The sequence below is a fragment of the Hyalella azteca genome, unplaced genomic scaffold (assembly GCF_000764305.2).
Source record: "Hyalella azteca isolate HAZT.00-mixed unplaced genomic scaffold, Hazt_2.0.2 contig14229, whole genome shotgun sequence".
NCBI lineage: Eukaryota > Metazoa > Arthropoda > Malacostraca > Amphipoda > Hyalellidae > Hyalella > Hyalella azteca.
Window position 1 is genome coordinate 1 of NW_025944120.1, and position 24235 is coordinate 24235.

The window sequence follows — 24235 nt, forward strand, 5'->3', positions numbered from 1 at the left end:
AGACGCTGCTTGAGCACATTGTATGAGACATCGTGGGATGTAAGATGGTTTAGTTTATTGTAGTTTATTGTAGTTTATTGTTGTTTATTGTTGTTTATTGATATTGATATTAAAATGTAGGGGGCACTGGGATATTCTGGTTTCAAATTCTAGTAATCCTTCTGGGACCTTAGGTATATAAACCGTGGGTATACTTGTATACTTCAATGAGGTCACCACGCAGACGTCGACAACAGAGGCTTGGAAGCTTCATAATTTTTAACCTTTCCTCATAAGGCTGGCCATTTATTCACGTGATTATCCTTGTTACACGTCTTTGAACACGCTCGACTAAATTTTTGTCCTTTTCCAGTTTTGGTGACCACACGGCGTTTCCAAACTCTAGGTTTGGACGCACGACAGACACAAACAACTGCTTCATCACTTCTGCATCTAGGAACTCGTAAGAGCGTCTGATTAGTCCAAGAAGTTTGTCGGATTTATTTTATTAGCTTGCGTTTCAATATACTTAGAAAATTTCAGCTCCTTATCGACATAAACTCAGAGATCTTTTTCCACACTAGACTTTTTGATCATTACTCTTTCGTTGCAACCATGTCTTCTCATACTGTAATCTTGCTGTTTATTGTTCTTCTCGACGAGAAGTACTTTACACTCGTCAGCATTAAACGGCAGCTGCCACGTATCAGCACAGTTAACTAAACTGTCTAGAACTCTAGATCACCTTGCGATTGCGCTTTATTTGACGCATCCTTCGTCGGCATACATGGAGCACACGCTGGACACTACTTCTGGCAGATAGTTTATAAAGGTTACGAACAAACAGGCCCAAGAACTATTCTTTGTGGCACGCCACTGCGCACTGATGACCAGTCTGACACGGTTCCGTTAATACTGACACGTTGTAGTCTACCTACTATAAAATCCCTGATTCATTGGAGTACGTTTCCCTCAATTCCCAAAGACTTCACTTTACGCAACAGCGCTCATGCGGAACACTGTCAAATGCTTTAGTGAAATTGAGGTACAATGCATCCACTGGCTCCCTTTCGTCCAGCAGGCGAGTACAATCGTTCAACGTAGACAAAAAGTTAGTGGTGCGGGATTTACCGGCAATAAAACCATGTTGACAGTCTGATAGGAAATGGTGAACAGTCAAGTGATCGATAATCCGATCCCTCACAACAGATTCCATTACCTTACACACAACACTTGTCAGACTGACCGGGCGATAGTTACCGGGGCTACTTTTGTCACCTTTTTTGAACAATGATGTTACTTGAGCTTCATTCCAATCGGACGGCAAAGTTCCTTCGTTCAAGGTTTTTTGAAAGAATACTGTCAATGGGCCGGCCAGAACGGTTGTTAATTCTTTGAGCAATCTGGAATGGAAGCCTTCTGGTCCACATGACTTGTTGGGATTTAGAGCTACCAGGCGCTTGAGAACCTCTTCTACGTCACGTGTATTTACAAACCTGTTAACTTCGAGCCGACTGAGCGCTCCTCAATATCTGAAATACTGTTCAAGTCCTCATCTGTGAACACACTGCTGAAGAACTGATTAAGAACGTTTGCGTTGCCCACACCAGAGGAAATCTTTCGTTGGTCTACTTTCAAATCAGATATGCCGTTGTTTGTCGCACACTTCAAACTAGCGTACAAAAGAAGACTTTCGAATTATTATTATTATTTTTTAATTTTAGCAATATTTTTTCGAAGTTTTTCACTGTAGTGCATCAGACCTTTTTAGCTTGATTTCGAGCTCTTGCATACATGTAATAATCAGAATAGCTGCGCGTTCGTAAATAACGGTTGTAGGCGTTCTTTAGCTGAGGTCTTTAGCTCTTGGTCTTTAGCTGAGCTTTAACTGTGCTGTTCATCCACTGGGACTTTTTGACTCCTCCAAGCGTAAACTTAGGTACACAGGCATCAACTGCAGACATGACCGTGTCTTTCGGAAATGACCAGGAATCAGCCACATTCATGTCTTTAATACCGTCCGAAATATTCGCCGCATTCACCGCTTCACTGAGTTTACCATAGTGGCCTTTCTCAAAGTTCAAAAGTTCTCGCTTCCGAAGCGTCTTTTATGCACAGCACTTATTACGGAAAAACAAGTATTGGTGGTGGCTTTTGCCCAACGGAGCCTCGTGGCGAAGCTCATCTATAGTTGATTCTTCACTAGTAAACACTAGAATTAGAATATTTGGGGTTTGTTTACCCCTAAAATGGGTTGGCTTGGTGATGTTCTGGATTAAAAATGAGTCTCGCACAGACTCCAAGAACAGGGATGTTCGGTGATTCCCATCTCCTGGAGAAGATTCATCTGCCCAGTATATTTCTGGATGGTTAAAGTCACCAACGATCGACGTATGTGACCTGCTGAAAGTCATGCTCGGTAAAAGGCTGTTTATACTTTATAGTTGTCAGAGGAATTGTTAGGTGATCTATAAAGGGCCGCTATGAGGAGGCTAGCTTTGCCTTATAGGGTAAGTTCGCACCACACTGATTCTCTAGCCTGACTGATTGATGCTATGCAGATTACTTAACTTGCTGGGCCCCATAAGAGGTTCTAATCCACAGAGCTACACCTCTACTGCGCTGCTCTTCATTTAGGTTATGAAAACACTCAAAATCTCGGCAACGCTCAATATCGTGCCTGTGCAACTTCCCCACGTGTGTCTTCACACACCGCGCAACCAAGAGCATCTCGCCGAGCCAAGCACCTTGTCTTCACGACTGGCCACTTACAATTCCTCCGGGATCATCATAATCGAGCAAGTCGCGTGGACTTAATTGAAAAGTGTCAATTGTAAATGTTGTATTAATTACCGACCAATTACATCAAGCCGCTCCTCGAATTTCTGACTGTTCTAGTGAAAATAACTATAATCACCTTGGCCTCAATAATCCCTGATAGGAGTCAAATAAATATTGAACGTGGTCGGGCACTTAGCCCTCCACACCATCATCTTCCCAAGAATCGGCAATAGGCCACATCAGGCCTACTCTTCAGCGCCGACATCACTATGTTATGTTACGTTATTACTCCTCCAGCAAACCATCCAAAGCCCTAACGGGTTCCACCTTTCCAATCTAAACCAAACCCCACCCACCTACAATGTATTATAGTTGTATACGATGCGGCTTTTTCATCTCCTTCTGTCCATTCCATTTATTTTTATTCGTTCTGGTCACTCTGTGCCACCTCTTGTTTTTTTCTACAACTTCCTAGTTGAAAGCAAGCAAATAATATAGAATACGAAATAATATATGAAAGAGAGGTGTGGATTACAGGCCTCTAGTACGCACTTCGCAGGACATCTAAAATCGACAACAGATAGTGTGTGCATATAACCCGCTGTGGTTGCGCATAACGAATATTTCCCAAATGAATGTGCGTTATGCCAGTTTCTGACGTCCAGAATTCATCTGGCGTTCTCAAAGGCTCATTAAATTTTGCCTTGAAGCCTTAATTGGAAAATTTGCTCATAGAATGTGCCCTACCGCAGCTCAGTAAAAATGTCATTTTCTTCTGGGAGTTGAATATTGTCCTTGAAACATTTCAGCTGAAAAATAAATGCTTAGATGGCATGTCAACCCATGTTGCACCTAAGAAAAATTTTGTTTCGAACGATACTCAGGATGAAAAAACACACAGATGAATGAATAAATAAACAAGCATTCTTCACCTCACGCTAAAATATGTTTTGTTTAATTAACAGACAGCTCCAAATCACTAATGATCATTTGGTTTAACTAAGACGTATCCTAACTGCTTGCACAACGGGTCGGATAATTCGTACTTTTGTAGTAACAGAAATTAAGAAATTAACTAATTGAAATGCGTACATTGGCATTTTATTGGAATTATAGCTAAATGCACAGTAACGAACTCATAATTGCGGCAAGTATTGATGTAAACGGCAATAAAATCAGAGATGAGAGACACGGTATAAAAACGATTAATAAACGGGTAAATAATTAACAGATCAGTATTCATAACACGTTCAGCGGTGTCGTTGACTAATTATATAATATCAGTATTTCCTCTTATAGACACAATATGTTCCCTTGATCTTACAAGGGAACGACAATTTAGAGTTCAATACAGTAATTATTATCCCTGTAACTTAATAGTCATTGCAGTAGTGTTGATCGCCGTGACGTTACTTGGCATATTTCAACTAGTTACGAAAACACTATTTTTTTAATTTTATTCTGTTGCTCTAGGGACGCTCACGCGATGGCGGAGTTTGCAACAAAGATGCCGTCATTGGAAGTAATTTTACACGCTGGGGCGGAAGCATGTGGCGCGTCGGACACGACCTGTCCTGAAGCCATCATCTCCGTTGCATTTGGTCCGCTGTTCTTTGCGATGACATTTTGGAAAATTTCATTGTCGCCGAGGAACTCCTTAAATTCAGGTCTTGAGTACATGGCGTATGAAAAGAACCCAAACACGAGCATCTCCACCAGAAGAACTGAATTCTCGAGAGCTGGCAGACCAAAGAAGAACGCAAGTTAATTAGTGCTTACTGCTTAGAGACGGGCTCATGACTGATTCACTCATGTAAATATATAGATCTTTGTATTTTTAGAGTGATTGGAATTAATAAGTTATAATTTATTCCTACTGTAACGAAGAAGAGGTCATTTTATGTCACGATGGCACGAGAGAAGAGGCTCGAGGTATGGCGCCTCAACGCCCCAAATGGGTCGTCTGCCTTAAGTCGATAAAACCTTATCTTTATTTTTCTGGTTCAGAATCGTATAAGTTTCCTTTATGATGAATTATTAGAATAAACGTTTGAATATTTCCATTATGACACTTCACATCCTTTCAAAGTTAACCATTAATCTAATTAACGTTGTCCACTTACTGTTTTCGTACACCACTGGAGTGATGAATTCGTTGAGGCACGGAAATACGCCGTTGCTACCAAGGACGTTGAAAAGAAAGGCTTGCAGTTTAGTTGTAAGGATGAGGATTTTCAGTGCCATAGATTTAACCTGTTAAGTGAAAAATTAAGTTGACCCGAAAATATTCGAGTAATTAAAGCCGCATTGGTTAAATGAGCTCTGTAATATTCGTTGATGTGTGAATAGTTAATCCTAATGAGGTAATGTAATAATAATGTATAGGTACAATGAGGAATTCATTATAAGTAGGGAAGTGAACGTACATTACGTTGGAAAAAATCTCAGTGGACCGGACCAAAAACGAGCACCAAAATATGAAGAATATAAACAGAATAAACAGGAAAATCGGTCATAACTTTTTTATTCAAGTCTCACACTGTATCGGTAAGGGAAAAGATCCTGCCGCACGAGATTTTCCAGGACGTTCAGCGCGTAAACGCCGCTCAAGAAACTGGCGAAGTTCAGCATCGTCAGGATGACGGCCACGGTGTTATTGCTAACCTGTGTAGCAAGGGTGAATGTTTTCATCATTTTTATGAAAAATAAGTTTCAAAGGGAATAACCGCTTCTCTTTCGCACCATTTTCGTGAATTTTTTAAAACTGTTATGGAGATTTTCAGCTTAGTATATAAAAAACCATTAATGAACCGGTAAATGTGCGTTTAAGAAACAATGAAAGATAATATCAACCCATGCAAGCCTCATATAGGAATATTTTTTTACAGAAATAAAATCAATAAGCACTCATAAATATATTGGTCATTTATTTGACAAGGCGTTGTAAGTGTATATGCCCGGGGCTATCTGTCGTCTTTCGGACGTAAACAATATATCGTCATCTATGGAGAGATCGGGTTCCAAAGGCCGGATCCCTTGTGAATCAAGTCACGAAAAATTCAAGAATCGGCAACAGGCCATGGGCCTATTTCTTCAGTGCCGACACTTCTATTATATTCTATGAACAAGAATCGGCAACAGGCCATGGGCCTATTTCTTCAGTGCCGACACTTCTAGTCTATTATATTATATTCTATTATATTATATTATATTATATTATATTATATTATAAAAATAAAAACCACGCACATTGCCTCTAGAATCTTGCAGGCCGTAACGAACATAGGCGTTGAGAAAGAAATAGGCAGCCTGAGTGTACTTCATTTGCCAGATCATCCACTTCAAGAACTGAAAACGCATCCTGTTGGAATCATCTTGCATAATCATAACACTCAATTCAAACGTGCAAAGAATTGTTAAAGGTACGAGTACGAGCATACAATAATATGAGTACTTCCCAACTTGCATGCAATAGATGAACACTCGACAAATATTTCAGGATTTTCCTCTTAAATATTCGTCACTGTTCAAATGTGGGTAAGTAATCAGGTGAGACTGACGTTATGTTAAGTGGTTTATCAATATATGTGGGTTGGGTTGGTATGGTATAATATTAAGCATTCCCTAACGGAAACCTTACATCTTTGTTGTTTGGACAAAATAATTATTTTTTTTAATCTTCATGGATATTTGCACTTTTAGGGTAGATGTGTGGCCGAAATTGAGTATGTGCTTTAATACAGAATAAATTTTTGTTTGATAGAAAAAAAGAACAATGCCGTATTGAAATGGTTTCTTACTTTTTGTATAAGAAACATATGGGGTCCGCTAATAATCAGGAAAGATGGCTAATTATTTACCGGTATTTTTTTACATGCGTTAATAAGTTCTCACTTTCTTCATCAAGCACAATTTATTCATGCCTTAATAGTGAAAGATTCCTCAACCCACACACCACGGTACAATCATTCTTGCGACATCCGTGGGTACAAAGCATGCCCGTGCACTTCTGAATATTAATTAAAATCGTAATGAAGTAGCTCATAATAATTTAAACATGCACACAAAATTTGAAGGAACCTCAGCGATGTTGAGGTACACGGCCAGGAAATAGTAGATGAACTGCGTTATTGGCATCTGGTAAACCAACGCTACGGTGAGTCGCAGAGGCCACCTGCATTAGGAAAGACCAATGTCCAGCTGAACTTACTTAATATTTTCGTTTATAGTCTAAATCATGTCATGATATGGGGCATCATAATATGGAGCTAGACAACGGGCATCATTTGCTTATGAATAGTCACTAATTCAATGGAAGCAGTAAAACCGCCAAACATATATAAGAGAGGAGGAAATGTTTTGTAAATTAGATAATTCAATGTGTGAAAATTAGGAAAACTGAGAATTGTCACTGTAATGATATTGAGTGGACGAAAAGATAATAATGTCGATGTGTGCGGACTTGGAAGTAGGGGCTTGGGTAGGCAAGTTATACTTCTACTGACTTGGAAGTAGGGGCTTGGGTAGGCAAGTTATACTTATACTGACTTGGAAGTAGGGGCTTGGGTAGGCAAGTTATACTTCTACTGACTTGGAAGAAGGGGCTTGGGCAGGCAAGTTATACTTCTACTGACTTGGAAGTAGGGGCTTGGGAAGGCAAGTTATACTTCTACTGACTTGAAAGTAGGGGCTTGGGCAGCCAAGATATACTTCTACTGACTTGGAAGTAGGGGCTTGGGCAGCCAAGTTATACTTCTACTGACTTGGAAGTAGGTGGCTTTGGCAAGCAAGGTAAGCAGCAGCACAAGGGCAGCACGTTGAGCTGCAAAGGCCTATAATTGACCTGCGCCAGCATCAAATTTTCGCTGCCGTACATCAGGATCGTCAGGTCAGCGAAGTGCCCGACTCCTATGCTCATGTATCTGCAAGAATGTTACTGCCATAATTAATGACAAATTTCAAAGCTGAACTATTTGTAGAAAAATAATTATTTTAATTAATTTTTTAATTAATTTCAATTGTTTGTCTTGAACTATTTGTCACAAAATTAAGGTTGCACGCTAAGTTAATTATGTTTTTAAATTCTTGAAGAAATCGCGTGAAAGTTTTTGGACTTACTGTACAAAACAGAAGTCCGTTAAAATAACATTCGCACTAATAGCCTACATGTGTAATAACTGACTCATCTTCCGCGATAACATGCAATAAATTGTTGAATTACGAATAATTGCAAAATCCGTTAAATAAAATGTAATGATTGATATAATTAAATTTAAAATTTGGTTCCTATCAATTAATGGTAGGATGTTTGGTTTCAGTTCGAAAATTATAGCAGCATCAATAACTGAACATTTTGTCAATATTTTATTACATTGCGTGAATTCTAAGTAATTTTCATTTATCTATAAATATCTAAATTTGCATTTAGCATTATCTTTATCCAAACAGAAACTCATCATTGAGATCCATTCCTTAAGCTGCCTTGAACAATTTTGTCTGAGCAACTTGTTTTGAGTTTTACGTGATTTTGACGTGATTTGAGTCTTACGTGATTTTAACGTTATTTGAGTCTTACGTGATTTTGACGGCGCTACAAATCTCGTGAGCCCTCGGCACAACCATCGCCAGAGTGCACATCAAAGTGACCATCTGCGCAAGTGAAACTGTTTTATTGTAAGAATTAATCTGACTTTTAATTACAAAAACTTAATACTAGAGACATTTTCTAGGGACATTTGCGCCGAATTATGAGTAATTATTTTAGAAACATTCGTTGAATGACTTTTTTGTTCTAGATATAATTTAAACGAGTCTCAGGAACATAAATTTTCAATTTATGCAAAAAAATGCATATTCACCTTACGCGATGCCGCTCACAGATGCTAAATTTAAACTAATTTTGTTAAACATGTGAGGTTCGATGCGACGCAGCGACAGAAATGACTTCTTCTGGTGCAAGTCTGACTATGAAAGTCATGAAACATCTGTTCACGTATTGGTTTTCTACTCTCCAGCATTTACTTGCAAAACATAATTTTTTCTATCTAATTTACATCACAAGTTATAAGTTTCGTACCGGATAAATAGATATGAGCCAGTAGATGTGTCTTCTGAAGGCCTTGTGAGTGTTCGCGTATGTGAACCAAATTTGTTGGAAGAAGAGCAAGTATAGAAGAACTGTAGTGACCGCACCGAGAGTTGTAAAAAGGACTCCATATCCACCTAAAGCTGCGGAAAAGGACATTGAACCAAAATAATATGTGTTTAGTATAATTATACTAATTAATAATGAAGCGCTCCACTGTTAATGAACGTCTCACGATTATTAGAATTGTTCCAAGACACGGAACTCAGGAGTTGAATCTCGAACTACGTTGAGTTCTTGAACTTATACCAAAAGAGACGAGAAACTTTTATTTGAGTTTGCAATAGAATTTATCGAATAAATCGGATTCATTACAGAAATAAAATAATTTATTTTGACCATTAAGAGCTTACCTTCGCTGTACTCGCTCACGGTGGGGATGTACTCTGGTCTGAGGCAGCCCACGCTCTCGTTCAAGTCCATCACACCGGATGGCTTTTCACCTACAAAAAGTGAAAATTATCAAATTATGTGCTTATGCATGGTCATATGACCTAAACCACGCTGAGCTACACGAAGTTCACGCTATTAAACACAGATAATTGCAGCCATAACGAAAACATATAATCAAAATTTGCTAAAATTCACGAATGATCAACAAAACAAACGGGAAAAAAATGATTTATTTACCGAAAATAAATGCAAAAAACATTGAATTTGCAGAAGTATAATTTATTGGAAAACAATAACGTATGTTTGGAAAGTTTAAGCCTAAGTTTCTAATCGCCCGGACCAATCAATTGTGTCGATGGCGAGCTGATGAATGCAGCGGGCAGCGACCTGCGGTCCCATATCAAGTCTTGCCACGGTGCTGGTCGAGGAGCGGATCTCACGGAGTAGAGATAAAGGTTCAGAAGAGGCACAACCGATGACAGAATTCTATTTATAATGCCTTCTATTACGCCGCGAATGGTTTTTATTTCTTTAGAATTTCAGCATTCATAATGCTGATGAACGTATTTATAACCGTCACGGCTACGCGCCGATATCCTGTCGTTAAAGACAGTCGTTAAGCTGTAAATTATGTTTAACTATTCTGAACATGTTTCTTGGGCAAACTAAGCAACACGATGACATTCAGATCATAGAAATGCTAGTTTAAACAATTGAATTAAGGATTTACTCTCTAGATTCAAATTAACGCTGTTCGAATACTTGCAAGTTACTTATATCTCTACTCAACGATATTGTAACTGTGGTTGCATATTGCATTGTGTGTGGTTAATTTGGACAAATTAATGTAACACTTGTACTTGCAAGTAACATGTAACCCAACATCATTAAAACTCGGCTCACGTACACAGCATTTCTGAATGCGATCGCACTCGATCTTGTGCAAGAGGAAACAATAACTATTTCGAGTGCATTCCACATTATTAGACAAGTCAAATAAATATGCATTTGTTCTAAGCTTGATGTCTTTCAACTAAACTTTGGCACCACTTCTCTGCGTGTGGTCTGTTAGAAAAAATCTGATATATGAGAGCTCAACAATCGGCGCTAATTTTCGTTCCAGAGCAAGCTTTTTGCAGTTTTGATTATGAGAGTATTTATAATAAAGTATATGTTCTGGTGAAAAGAAGTTCAAGACAATAAAGAAGAAGTTTATCGACAACGGACTAGAGTGGATATACCAGATAAAACATTAACACATAAACCCATGTAATATCACGGAACTTATATATATACGCCATAAGCTTCCTCATTTTTACGTAGGTTCCAAGGACCTCTGCCCTTCACGCAGCTCTATTGAATTTGTAGAGGTTATGTTTGCCTCGTGTGCGACGCTCTAAGCAAACGATTCATTACATCCTCGAGACCTGTGTCATCCGCGAGACCTGTCCATGGCTATACGGTCGTACCAATAACGATGGCGACACGAAATTGGACCCCTCTCTTCTCTGTTTGAATCTCAAACGACGAGGACGGTAGGCTGTGTTAAAATTAGACCTTTTCTCTCTCCAATTGATCCATATATCGGGGAGCACGGCGCTCGTCAATTAATGCCATGAGCGCGTCAAAATATATCTTCCACCATAATGTTTAAACGTGTCTAATTTAAGGTCCTCACAGCCACTTGCATTATACGACAGGAGGCCACCATCAGTTTAGTCTCCCCTCCACGCACGAGGAACCTTATATTTTCTCTTTTCGTCGTCTTTAGCGCATTTTCTCATATATGAAAAAAATGTACTATTGTGCTCGCCATGTCCGTCTGTCCGTCCGCCCGTCTGTCCGTCTGTCTGTCCGTCTGTCTGTCCGTCCGTGGCTTCATGTTTTCGTCGAAGAGAAAATGCGCTCTCTGTCACTCACTGCAGTGAGTACTGAGTTATATTTTTTGGATATATTCATTGAACATGCTGGCTAATAATATATTATTTACATGAACACAAGACCACACAAAGAGTAAGGTTTCAGTTCACGGTTAGATCATGTTCCAACCCCATATTGACATATGATATACGAGATTTTGCCTCATAATTTACGACAATGAAAAACTTCAATGTCAAATCTGTACATCTACTGATATCTAATTTACTTCGATGCAGCTTCTGTAGAAGAATGCTTCCATTGTGCAGTTTGAAGTTGGGCGAAACAGAAAAGTTTAAGTCGGGTAGTAATGTAAATAAAAAGTTTTAAGTCGGGTACATCAGTAAATAAAACGTTTTATTTGCGGAAATATGACTGCTCTCATAATGTGAGCCGCAGTGTATATTGACCACTACCGCCGCGCGAGCTTATATTGTTTTCTTATGTATTTTCATCGCCCCTCCGAAACAGTTACTATTAAAGCTGCGGTTGCGCCAGGAATATGCATAAGAAACACGATTAAATTTCGAAAAGTATACACTGCAACATGAACGAATAAGAGGTTGCCGGACTCATTCTTAACATTCTCGACCTAAAAAATGCTACAGAGCACTTGCAGATCAGCCAGTGCTTTATTTATTTGTTTGATTTTAATTTCTGGAGCTCCAAAGATTATTATTTCATTTTGTAGTTGACAAATATTTCATTAAAGGTCAACTACATCCATGTACTACAATATATCTCACATGGTTCTGACTATTTGAGCTGATCTCGGTCGTGCTTATGACTCCACTCTGAAGTTCGTAGAATCAAATTTATTCGAAGCCATTTCCACTGGACGAGGTTTTGTTAGATGTTTTCACAGATAAACTAAGCGACAGACCAACGGGAGCTAACGAATTATGCATGTTATGATTCTCTTATCTCGATATCGCAATACAATAGGGAGTTAACAATCACAGATTAGCGCAAAAGATATTGTTACGATCAATCACTGACATTGATAACTGAGTCGTAGAATATGGATAGTATTAAGTTCTGTGAGTCATCGAGTTATGCGGACGCAAGAAATTGCATGGGTGGTGGCTAGATTATTATGGGCAATATTCGCAAACATTTCACGAGCTGAGACTGTTGCAGTCTATTTTGGTGGTTAATCGGAACCTTATACTGGTGATATCCACAAGAATTACGAAGTTATTCGCTGTCTAGCGAATAGCACGACCCCAGAGTTGATTTTATCCGGCAAGCAGAGTGGCTCCCGAACTATACTTCCTATTAGCGGGAGCCTCTTCAAGGCAATGTGGACCCGACAGGCGGAAACTTAAGCCATCCAATCTTCAACATTTTCCTTAACTAAAAATTATTTCAGCTAGCTACAAATCCTATCAATAAGAACAAACGCTTAGATGATTTGTAGAACAAAGCTATAGTGACGCATGTACAGAAGCTAGATATCTAATGCACAAGCGGGGGATGCAAAGTTAACTCGCTACCGCAGTATTTCGCTCTCCTGGAACATAACTTTCAACTTAAATTATACGTAAACTATTGAGTGTAGCACCTGAGGACGTTGTACGCAACAGAGAACATTTTAAAGTTGTCGTCGGTGGCGGCTGCCATAAGTGCAAGTTATGTTGCGTTCACTAGAACGTATCCTTTTTCGGAAGTATACGCGTATGACAATACTGCTCTGTGGTTACTCATGTCAGGCGGTAGAGGGTTAATTGCAAGTTAGCACTTGGATGCAGTATGATAAATCAGCTGCAAAAAGTGCGAAAACGTCGTATGTGAAAGTCATCCTTTATATCGATATTACAGATGACAAGAAGAGAACTAGGAAAATTTTGCGATGACACTAGGCTGAGGTATTCATCAAGTGAATTTTTATACATTCTAAAATTCTAGGGCGAAGGGTTAAGTGAATTTTACTCATCAGAAAGACAGCTTGGTACATTCTTACTTATGTGCCTAAATCACTAAATGTATCTCTGCTACATTTTTTTTCAGTTGTGGTATGGTTGGTTTTTCACCGACTTATAGTGGCCATTATTTTTTTCACATGTTGCAAGTGGCACGCATTGTTTATTTACATTTATTTAGCTAATGCTTATTTATCTGTTATTTAATTAAAAGTGACGACGGCACTTTCCTTCCTTATCTTAAGTTATGTTACTTGGTCTCACTGATGTCGACCGTTTGCTGAACCAACTCCAGGGACGAACATTCACCGCGGGCTTGTTTTAAAAACCGTCTCCGGTATCACAGATACCATCGTTACTTTATACGAGACACTCTGAGGAGCAGGCACAGTAACGATTCCTTGGAATACTGTACACATTTTCAGGCATTTTTCATGAAAATGTTATATAATACATTATTTAAACGATATTTGCCCATTCTTTTTCAATTTTTCTATTACCATTCATACCTTCCTCAAAAACTCTTCCTAAAATTTTCCGATTCTTTTGGGTATGCCAAATTTTATTATATTTTCGTCGATAGCTTGAGTATAAAAATGTTACCGAGATGTACAAAAGACCAAGAAAGTTAGGAAACTACTGTTCGTGCGCTTGAATGGAATGTAAGCCATGATTGAACTATAACTGTAACTCAAGCTATCATCTTTCGCCTTGTGGCATTGTCCTACAAATACTTTGCTTTAAAGAAACGCCGCGGTAAACCCCGCTACGCTGGAGTGCCTTGCTACGCTCAGGTATCCTGTCAGTCATGAAAAGATCCGGTCAAATGAAACGATATTAGATCTTCTGTGAACAAGGCACGAAAAGGAAAAGAATCGGCGACAGGCCACATCAGGCCTGCACTTCAGCGCCGAGATCAATATGTTATGTTATGTTATATACAGAGCTAGGCAGCGCTACTTTGAAATGTAGCGGCGCTACCGCTACATGCTCTAAATGTAGCGGGCGCTACCGCTACCGCTACAGTAAAATGTAGCGCCGCTACATTAGCCGCTACAATGGCCAAAATTATTGGAAATCTCTAAATATTTAGTGTTCTGCTATTGGGATTTACTCATAAACATTTAATGATAATAAAACATCTTCAAAACATATCAATGCAACTTCATTGCAATTAACCTAACCGAACTAGTACGGGTTAAACACAGCAAATAAAAGTTAGTTATGTTTTAAGTTTCACCTTCCCTACATGGATGTGTACTTTAATCTACCAATCTCAAAAATTATCCACATATACATATTAAAAAGCAGTCTTTTATTTGTGTATATTTATGTGGATTATTTTTGAGATTGGTAGATTAAAGTAGACATCCATGTAAGGAAGGTGAAACATAAAAATAACTGTAAGTAAACTGAAACATGAAAAAATACCTGTAAGTGGTAACTGGTAACAACTTAACAAGTAACAACTAACATGTTGACACTAGTAACAGGCTGAGGTTGACACATTACACCGAAATCTTTCGTACAGTTTTATTCTGTAATTTATATTATGCGTCATGCTGGTTTTTACCACGTTTTTCTTAGCTCGCTTTCGTGTCTGTGATGATCAAATCTTGCAATCGATATTTCACCAACTTTCCCGCTAGCTAGCGCTCTGAAACTTTTAGGGAAGCTCAGCTCCCAATATTAAATAATATATAATATTATAAATTAAATCAAAATTCTTTATCTATAAATGTAGCGGTAGCGCTGTAGCGGCAAAACCTCGTATCGCTACTCAAATATGTAGCGGGCGCTACCGCTACAATTGCTTAAATGAAGCGCCGCTACCGCTACCGCTACTGAAAATGTAGCGGCCGCTACATGTAGCGCGCCGCTACTGCCCACCTCTGGTTATATATCAAGTCACGCCGATATATCAAGCCAGGCCGGTTTGAAAGCCAAGTCTGGTTTTTATAGGCCTGCTGAGACTGCTACGGCCTCCTGCTATGCTCCACTAGTTAAAAATAATATAATATAATAATAATATAATGATAATAATAATAATAATAACAATAATAATAATAGCGGTTTCAGCGTTTAGTAAGCCGTAGGCCTGTCGCCGATTCTTAACATCGCAGAACATTCACAGCTTGTTGCGGTCTCGAACTCGCAACTCACTGTTACAATTCTGCAGTGCTTAACCGCACGGCCTCCTTGCCGAATCTGACCAGAAACTGGCGCACAGAGCTGTCATCGAACCCGCGCCTCTCTGCGCCAATCATGGTACTCTGAACTTTTAGCACTGGGTTGTTGTTTTTCATTCCAGGTTGTCGGGGACTTTCAGACCACACAATCCTAGATATTCCCCTCAACAAAAGCATGTGATCGTCCTTCAAACCAACACTATATTTACTGAACCAAGGATGTTCAATTAATGGGCAATGTTAAACAAAAACAACTAACAAAATGGATGACAAAAATACACAAGTTGATCAAGCCTACATAACAAACCTAACCATACGCTTAAACGGTTTTATATTATAAGGAGTCCTTATCGTTTTTTGGTGGCATATTCTGATCGATAGATCAAAGAAAATACGTCAATGCTAATTGAGGAACAAGCGTTTGAACTCCAGCGACGCCAGGTGCAGAGGAGGACCGAGTGTTAGTTGACGCGTTGGTCCAACAAATGCAAAATATGTAAACCTCGATATATATTTCCAACATTTATTCTGAAAACACATATTTCGACCATGCATCTTATTTGCATTATTGGCTAATGGTTCAGTTAATTGTGAAAGGATTATAGGTTTTGCTGGCCGATCCATTTTTAGAGAGAGAAGGTAGATCATTACGAAACAGATTATTTTTGATAACGACAAACTGCAATTTATTTCTTTATCCCTTTATAACAGGAAGCATATTATTGCTGCTGTAGTTAGAAAAAAAGCCTCAACCTTGACGTCACTAGGGTGCTCGAACCTTATCAGTAACTCATTCTCAACGTTGGCTCTTCTTTCAAGTGTTTCGACGCGCTTGACGAATCGTATTGGACTACGCTGGCTCTCTGTACCATGCAGTAGAGGATGCAGGCAATGCTTGACGTGCATTGCATTGTTCTCTGGCTGATAAAGACAGGACCGATGTAACAAAACTCTTGCAATTGCTGCTGATACGAAGTTCTACGTCACTCTTTTATGAGACAATAAAATTTGAGCCTTACCTCGGTCGTGTGAAAAAGTTCACGGGCAATCATAGTTGTGGACTACAGCCAAGACTTGCGATAAGTTCCGATACATCCGAAGCTTCAGGAAGCACTCGGCGGTCAATAGAAGCCGAACTGAAGGATGTGCGGTGTATATGTTGCAATAAATTTACCTGCTTCCTTTACTTCTAAGGCCTTACCATTATTTACTAATTGCAGAAATTAGTGAAGTTAGTTTGAAGGACATAACTTATCCTACACCAAAAATAATTGGGAGCAATCATGTTCGTGAATATCACGATCAACACATATTACCTACCAAGAGCCAACTCCGTGGCCGTTGCGTCAATTTCCAAGCCTCTTAGTGAATCATAAACATGAACGAGGAGTAATCTGTTGAATTAATATCTTCAATGTGATTGTTTTCTCTCCAAGATTTGAAACTACTATAAGAAATAGATTTAAAAAATTTTGGCATGCATTCCTGGCGTATAATTTAGCGAAATCCGAATTTGGCCGAAGGTTATATATTTTTTCGTAAACGTCAATCAACAAACGTAGGAATAATTGAATTTTTTTCGAAGATAGGAAATAATTTGGTTTCTGGATTCGCACTAGTACTGGTAAATTACGTGTCAGCTATCTCCGGATGCAGGAATTGAAGACGTGTCATTTGTTTCGCGTCGTCCTCGATCGTCGCGTCAGGCCGCACGTTGTCACACTCCGTCGTCCAGCAAGAAGCTGCCCTACTGTTTATTTGTTATAAGTTTGATGTAATCGATCAAACTTTCTCAGTAGATGTCATGATGAAAGCAAAGAAACAGTAAATGGATGATTTGCTGAAATATATCAAGCATTAAAGTTTACGGCTTAACAATCGGAACATCGATGACGTAACCGCAGACAGAAGTACACTGCATGACAGTGCATTCTTCGGACGCAATAAATAGCTCAACATTTACAGCTACAAAACTTTTAAATGACTAACATCGATGACGCCAGGGATAATCGATGGTAATTGTGAGAACAAACAATAATTTTCACATGTTGTTGCACGATTGGGATCTTGTTAAGAATAAGAACCTCTTGCAGTATGACCTAGTTGTTAAGAATAAGCACCCCAGTATGACCTTGTTAAGAATAAGCACCCCAGTATGACCTTGTTAAGAATAAGCACCCCAGTATGACCTTGTTAAGAATAGGCAGTGGATTTTTTAAAATTAAATTGTTATTCTTAAAAAATTTTTAAATAGACCTAAAATGTTTTTATTTTAATTTAATTAACCTTGTTAAGAATACACACCTCAATAATGTTCTTGTTAAGAATAAGCACCCCAGTGACGACTGGGGAGCTTATTCTTAACAAGATCCCACAACTGCCCATTTCTGTATGTTCAACATTAATTTCATCAAGAATTTGAAAGTAATGAAGACACCAAGTAAATTCACTACGAATAGGCGTATACTTTCATTTTAAAATATTGATGAGCTTGAGATTTAGGAACATCAATTTGTATTAATATGGAGCTGGTTTATATGTAGGTACTGAGGAGGAAATTTAACCTAATGACAGTCTCACTATATGAGTAATTTCATTGGTCATAAATTTGTCAGTGGAATAATAAATCAATATACTTAAGAAGTGACTGTGCTCTAAAAACTTCAATAATGGCTTCATGCCTCGAGGTGTTAATCCTTCGGAGGTGTTCCGAAACAAATCAGCTTCCGATGAATGTATTACGTGTTTTCGTAGAACGCGTGTCTTATTGCTTGTACGTGCGTTATAAAATTGACAGTTCATAATAAAACATGGTATTCCGTACCTGCGAATAAATGATAATTCGTGCACTCAATACTGTTCTGGAAAGCATTTCAGATTATGCGGAAGCGTCGAAAACTTGACACGCGTTCAATTTAACGGGAACATTAGAAAATGCTCATGAACGAACTCCTTATACGAAGCTGATAAACTTTGTCTGATGAACGCAGACAAATGTTTGAATTTTCATTTGGGGCATTTTTTTTAAATTGTATTTCTTGCACCAAAATTTAGTTTAAGATAATAAGGTTCAGGAAGAAGCAGCATAAAGCAAAACAGCGCGTACTGGAAGAGAATGCAGCAGTCATCGTAAGTAATGCGTTTCGAAAGAAATATTTTATTCAATTCTTCCACGGAAAATCCATACTACATTACTACCTAATAGGAGTAAATTGCACTTGTTCATTTCAGGTTAAATAATTGATTAGCTCATTTTAGGAATATATATTAAATCATGTTTAGAACGACACAGACAAGAAATCTTCACAATAAATACCGAATTGATTTAAGACATTCAGACACGTATGTAAAATTACAAACTCAATAGATTTGACCTAATTGAATTAATTAAGACACAGGTCATTTGAGCAAGCCAACTTAATTACTATATTAAAAATTAAAACTGAACCTAACCAGACATCTCCGCAGTCGATACGTGCGAGAACTAGGACAATTTTCGAACAATATTAAATATTAATAAGAATGTTTATCATAAATTCTGATTTACATTCATGCCAGATAGCAGGAATTAGGAACAAAGAGGAATGTTCAAATAAAATAGCGCCTAAATTCCTTAGAAAATTACCAAGGCGGAAATATTTTCCTTAGTGCCTATTAGTGAGAAAATTTTGTACAAAAAGTATCAAATAAGCTAACGTGGCAGTGGAGTAATATACCTATTTATGGACGCTATTGGGAGATTCTCAACTTGATGGTGAAGCAATGTACAATAAATGATGCTGAACCTTACAAAATGATTTATCAGTGAAGTAGAAGGCTAACTGATGTAATAAATTTAAAATTAAAGCGAGAAAGCTCTGTTTAATAACGCTTAGGGCACGAGTTGAAAGTCGAATCCTAATTTTCCATCCCAATTACGAATATTTTCAATAATTATTAGTAAAAATCTAATCGTGGGTAAAATGTTTTTGGCAAGTAAATTATTTGAATTCGTCTAAATGAGGGACACTTGATAAAAAAGTTTGAATTGTGCGTCCTTTATACGTAAATAAGGACGTATAATTTACATCGTAACATTTTAAAGCAAAAAATTTGGAGTATTATAATCACTTGTATGCTTAAATAGCAATATTCGCTATATAGAATAAATTAGTTTTGGTAGTACAGTCAATCGATTGTCCAATCGATTGTACAGATGATTGCACTTGTGTTCAACGATTTTAAACCGATGATGGAGCTGGACTCCAAATGGTTTTCTCTTTTTGAAGAAATGGTGAATTTTTGGCTATTTTATTTGATTTTATATTCTTGGAAAAGTTTGAAGTTGTTGGAATGTAATGCTAACGAGTTTCCGAGAGGACTGCGAGTGCATGACACGCATTTCCCTGCATTCATTTAAGCATCAACTATTATCAACATAAATTGAGATTATTTGGTTTGCGGCGCCACTAGCAGAGTGTGGAAAATAACAAAATATGGCCTAGAGTGGCCAGGAAGAGGAAGGATAAATGGAAAGGACAGTCGGAGATGAAAAAGGCACCTAGCGCATGATTGGATTGATTGTACATGTGTGATTAACTGAGCAACTTTGACATTTTGTCATACATGCATGATATCTTAAACCAAGCTCTCTGGTTGACCAAGTATTCTTCCGGATGTCGCTTCTGCCCCGCTGTTGCCGCCAGACGCGCCGTCCTGTTCAGCTGCTCTGGTCACGGCAAGGGACGGCCCTGTAGCAGACAGGGATGAGGCTGCTGAGGCTCCTTGTGCCTGAGACTGGCCAGTGTTTGCAGAATTTTCAGTTACATTAAAACAGCGAGTGCAGTTATGGTCTTGAAACTTTTGTTCTCCTTTGTACTCTTCGAACTCGGGCTTCGAGTACATGAGGTACGAGAAGAAGCCAAATACCAGCATCTCAACTATGAGTAACGAGTTCTCCAATGCTGTTGAAAATATAACCCATTAAAACAAAGTGAATTGTCATTAACGGCACAAGTACAACTATTATTGCTAAAAAAACAAATTTGTGTAATAACACTAAATCACTTCCCTTTCAATAGATTCAACACAACGCACTTTCTTTTCAGTTGGTATTCAGTGCAGGTAGAACTACTGTTCTCATTTGTTACTCACTGTTTTCGTACACCACCGGAGTGATGAATTCACCAAGGCAAGGAAACCCCCCGAAGTTCCCAATCTGGTTGAAGATGAACGATTGCAGTTTGGTGGTGACGATAAGGATTTTCAACAACAAACTTTTGACCTGTTATCAAAAATTTCATGTTCATGAATTTTGATCGTTGTAATGAATTATGTACTAGCTCTAGAAACACACGCAGGAGTATATAGTCAGGAACAGCCACAAAATATCTCTTTAATCATGAATGTATAAACCTACATATTCATTCTTTTAATAGTTAACAAAGATAAATCAATTAACAATCCGCACACAGATTTATAGCAAAATCCTCCACTCTGATAAATTAAAGTTAACATAAACTGCAGCAACATCCATGTAATTTGTTCTATTCAATTTATGGAACGGATAAATTCGACCAAAATAAAGCGAAGAAAGAATGAATAATGTCATTTGCGCGTCATTTCGGTCAAGTTGGAACGATCTTTGTGAATCAAGTCATGGAACATGGCAGCGATACTTCCCCAATTAAATAATAAAGTAGCTGATGGTAAGAGAAAATGTAGCAGCCAAGTCTCACCCTGTAGCGACCAGGCTCTGGCAGGACTTGTCGAACGAGTCGCTCCATGATGTTCAGCGCGTACACTCCGCTCAGGAAACTCACGAAGTTCAGCACCGTCAGCACGAGTGCGGTCGTGTTGCTGCTAACCTGTAGCAGCGAAAAAAACTTGTAAGCGAATAGACAGAATTTATCTCAATCTATCAGTAAAAAAGCATCTCATGAGGTTTTCAAGTATTTAGAGCAAGAGCTGCGTTTGAGGCAACGCTTGTAGCTGGCAGTGGAAGAATATGAATCAGTTGCAAAGAAAGTTCAATAACTGGCCGTTGTTCATACAGTGAGAAGAAACATGCACTCACTATTCCAGAAGAGTCCTGCAAACTGAAGCGAGCATAGACGTTGAAGAAGTAATATATTGCTTGTGTGAACTTCATCTGCCAGATCATCCATTTCAGGACCCGCAACCGCATCCTGTGTACGGCGAGAAATAACGATATTAATTCGACACATTTAACGTAACTTCGCTGAGCAAGGGCTGAGGGACTTGCTAAGGTTCGCTGAGTAAGGGCTAAGGGACTTGCTTTCGCAAGTAAGGGCTGAGTTTGTGGCAGAGAATTTATAATAAAGACACAAATGGTTAAGGCATGCAAATATTTAATTTCATGTTGTTCAAGACTGATAAGACAGAACGAAGTTTATCAATGCATGTGGAGAAATACAATGCATACAATATTCATTTCTCTGCAAGTTAATGAATGCATCTAAGTTTAATTGTGACTAGATGAATTTCTCCATTGCTCCTGAATGAAAGTTCCTAGTCGCAGTTTAGCGCGATTTTACCTACCAAAATTGGACGAAAACTACCACTAGTTCGATGTGCTTACCTGGAAATGACGGGCTTAGGTAAGCAAGGCAAGCAGCAGCACAAGGGCAGCACGCTTAGGTCAAGCTTCCGATTCTCGACGGCCTCCAACATCTTATTTTCGCCACCGAACATCAGGATTGTCAGGTCCGCGAAGTGCCCAATCCCGACGCACATGTAACTGCGCCAACAATCAATTTTCGTCAATAATGAAGGCTATGAGGTTATCTCGTATTAAAAGAATTTTTCCATTAAGTTTTAAAACGAGCTCATGCATATTTTCATTAAGTCCCAACGATTGTTGCCATAAAGCCGCCATCTATCGGGTACAACGTTTCACTAAAAAATACTAAAATAATATTTGTATTCAAGGCCAAACTTCAAAAGCACCAAATATACACTCACTGGAAAACATTTTTCTCGCAGAAAAAGATGGTGCATAATTTTATATTATTACAGTGATTATGGAACTTAGCAAATACTTGTTCAGCGCAAATAACATTCAATAATTCAAACCGGGGTAAAGTTACTGCTGATCAAATACTTTTGTGTGATATAACTCACGTGATTTTAACCCCACTGCAAATGTGGTGGGATCTCGGCACGATCAACGCAAGTGTGCTCATCAGTGTGACCATCTGCGCGAGAGAATAAATATCGATTCTGATCAAATCAAAACTTGTGATAAATTTGTTATCATGCAAAAAATTATACGCATCATTGGGGTTAACCTCTAGTTGCCTGTTATTACTGAACTGATTAAAAATGTATTGCATCATTTGTGATGATGGAATGCAGCGTTACCGGGTATATGGAAATGAGCCAGTAGATGTGCCTCCTGAAGACCTTGTGTGCGTGGAGGTAAGTAAACCAAGCTTGGTGGATGCAGAGCCCGTAGAGCAGCACCGTGGCCACCGACCCAATCGTGAGGAAAACAATTCCATACGCTCCCAGGGCTGCTCAATGACTTCTTGATGAATCTCCTTCCAACTAATTACACTAAAATTCGAGTTAAGTTTTCAAAGATTTTTCCTTGTTTGCCTGATACGAGATTTTTTCCTTTTGAATTTACAGTTTCTAAAATCAGAGTAAGCTGTGACATTTATTGCTAACAAAGATAACTCTACTTCTTCCGAACAGTTTCTTACCTGAACTTGCATCAGAGAAAACTTATCAGGCATTGTTTGCACGAATGGAATGCATTATACTTAAACTCAATTCACACAGCCTTACTAGGTTACTCTGTATAGGATAGGAGGTCTAGACACAAACAAAACATGACTTATCCTTGCCTAATATAGAACCAAAATATCTCAAGATGGTGAATTGAATATATTGAGAGACTCACCATTACTGTACTCGGTAACTGTCGGGATGTAGTTGCGCCTGGGACAGCTATTCGTCTCATTCAAATCGAGACCCAGCGTTGTGTTCTGAACTGAGTAAAAAAGGGAAATAATTAACATTATGGAATACTGCGCAAGCTGGAATAAATGGAACAAATGAGAGATGTTTGTACAAAATTAAAGTGTTTCTTCTTAAAAAAAAAGAGAATCGCTAATGTCTGAGATAAACGCAGTGATGAAAGAAGAAAGGGAATGAGGAGGACAACTAAAAACTATATGACACATCGCTTGTTCAACACGATGGCTGGCAGTGACGCAAAACCATACGACACATCCAGAGATGTGCTGAATAACCAAATATTGCGCTTTCTTGTAACATATCGAGGTGAAGGCTCTAGCCTTCCCAATCACTTATATTTACCTCCATTGAACAAAAAAAAATGCAAAATACTTCTATCGTCAAAGTTTATCTTTTCAAGATTGCTGCTTCAAAGTTTTTAGTCTGATCAAACAATCTTAAATTGTTAGCTCCAATTCTTATACCTCACAAAGTTAAAAACATGTTGGCGAGTAGTATAGTTGAGGTTATCAAAAGATAATGGATAGTCTACCATTGCCCCTATTTGTAAAGTTTTACTAAATTGCTGTAGTTATACGCACTTATTTGGTCGTAATATTCAGCCATGATATTAGTTTCCACGAATATGTTATGTCGGAGATTATTTGAGTTTAGGCACCGGGGAAGCTCGTAAAATCTGCGTAGTTCTCGTGACACTTTGAATGTGAATAGTGTAAAAAGTGAATTGTTTTACACTTGACTCAATTATTCTGAGTCTTTTCTAGGCGGCTGCCAATGAGTAAATGAATTATCATAGGGACGGCGCTACTTAAATATTTTCGACGTGCTATGCGGCTCACCTTGAAGTCCTTATCGCGGCGATGAACAGACTGCGTGGCTCGCACTATTGCATTTTACAGTCCTAAGCCCTATACACTTTTTTCGGC

At 38.5% G+C, this 24235-nt stretch overlaps 2 protein-coding genes across 3 annotated transcripts; both read right to left on the reverse strand.

Annotated features, from left to right (window-relative positions):
* Window positions 1-3697: 3697 nt before the first annotated feature.
* On the reverse strand, window positions 3698-9673 carry LOC108671750 (organic solute transporter subunit alpha). The gene is made up of 9 exons (XM_047883991.1): window positions 9639-9673; window positions 9259-9348; window positions 8837-8988; window positions 8336-8409; window positions 7524-7682; window positions 6841-6934; window positions 5299-5424; window positions 4884-5013; window positions 3698-4499 (listed from the first exon to the last, which is right to left on the reverse strand). Exons 2-9 carry the CDS (start codon window positions 9326-9328, stop codon window positions 4240-4242), a joined length of 1065 nt encoding a protein of 354 aa, XP_047739947.1. The 5' UTR covers window positions 9329-9348; window positions 9639-9673; the 3' UTR covers window positions 3698-4239.
* An 8902-nt stretch (window positions 9674-18575) lies between these two features.
* Window positions 18576-24110, reverse strand: LOC108671751 (organic solute transporter alpha-like protein). 2 transcript variants are annotated; one of them, XM_018159324.2, is made up of 9 exons: window positions 23891-24110; window positions 23233-23322; window positions 22689-22840; window positions 22449-22522; window positions 21907-22065; window positions 21382-21493; window positions 21044-21172; window positions 20460-20523; window positions 18576-20269 (listed from the first exon to the last, which is right to left on the reverse strand). In XM_018159324.2, the coding sequence occupies exons 1-9, from the start codon at window positions 23913-23915 to the stop codon at window positions 19944-19946; spliced, it is 1131 nt and encodes a 376-aa protein (XP_018014813.1). In that variant the 5' UTR covers window positions 23916-24110; the 3' UTR covers window positions 18576-19943. The 2 variants fall into 2 exon arrangements, with proteins under 2 accessions (XP_018014813.1, XP_018014812.1); XM_018159323.2 differs by having other exon boundaries at window positions 20460-20589; window positions 23891-24109.
* Between the last annotated feature and the right edge of the window lie 125 nt (window positions 24111-24235).

What these genes read in the sequence shown, in the direction of transcription:
- LOC108671750 (XM_047883991.1), bottom strand. Translation starts at nt 9,328, where the DNA reads ATGGACTTGAACGAGAGCGTGGGCTGCCTCAGACCAGAGTACATCCCC. An exon ending in TGTACCTCAACATCGCTGAG is followed by an intron (nt 5,425 to 6,840) that starts GTTCCTTCAAAT and finishes CTTGCTACACAG; the next exon opens with GTTAGCAATAACACCGTGGC. An exon ending in TCCAGTGGTGTACGAAAACA is followed by an intron (nt 4,500 to 4,883) that starts GTAAGTGGACAA and finishes TTGGTCTGCCAG; the next exon opens with CTCTCGAGAATTCAGTTCTT.
- LOC108671751 (XM_018159323.2), bottom strand. Translation starts at nt 23,915, where the DNA reads ATGGCTGAATATTACGACCAAATAA. An exon ending in GGCTCATTTCCATATACCCG is followed by an intron (nt 22,523 to 22,688) that starts GTAACGCTGCAT and finishes TCTCTCGCGCAG; the next exon opens with ATGGTCACACTGATGAGCAC. An exon ending in TGCAGGACTCTTCTGGAATA is followed by an intron (nt 21,173 to 21,381) that starts GTGAGTGCATGT and finishes TCGCTGCTACAG; the next exon opens with GTTAGCAGCAACACGACCGC.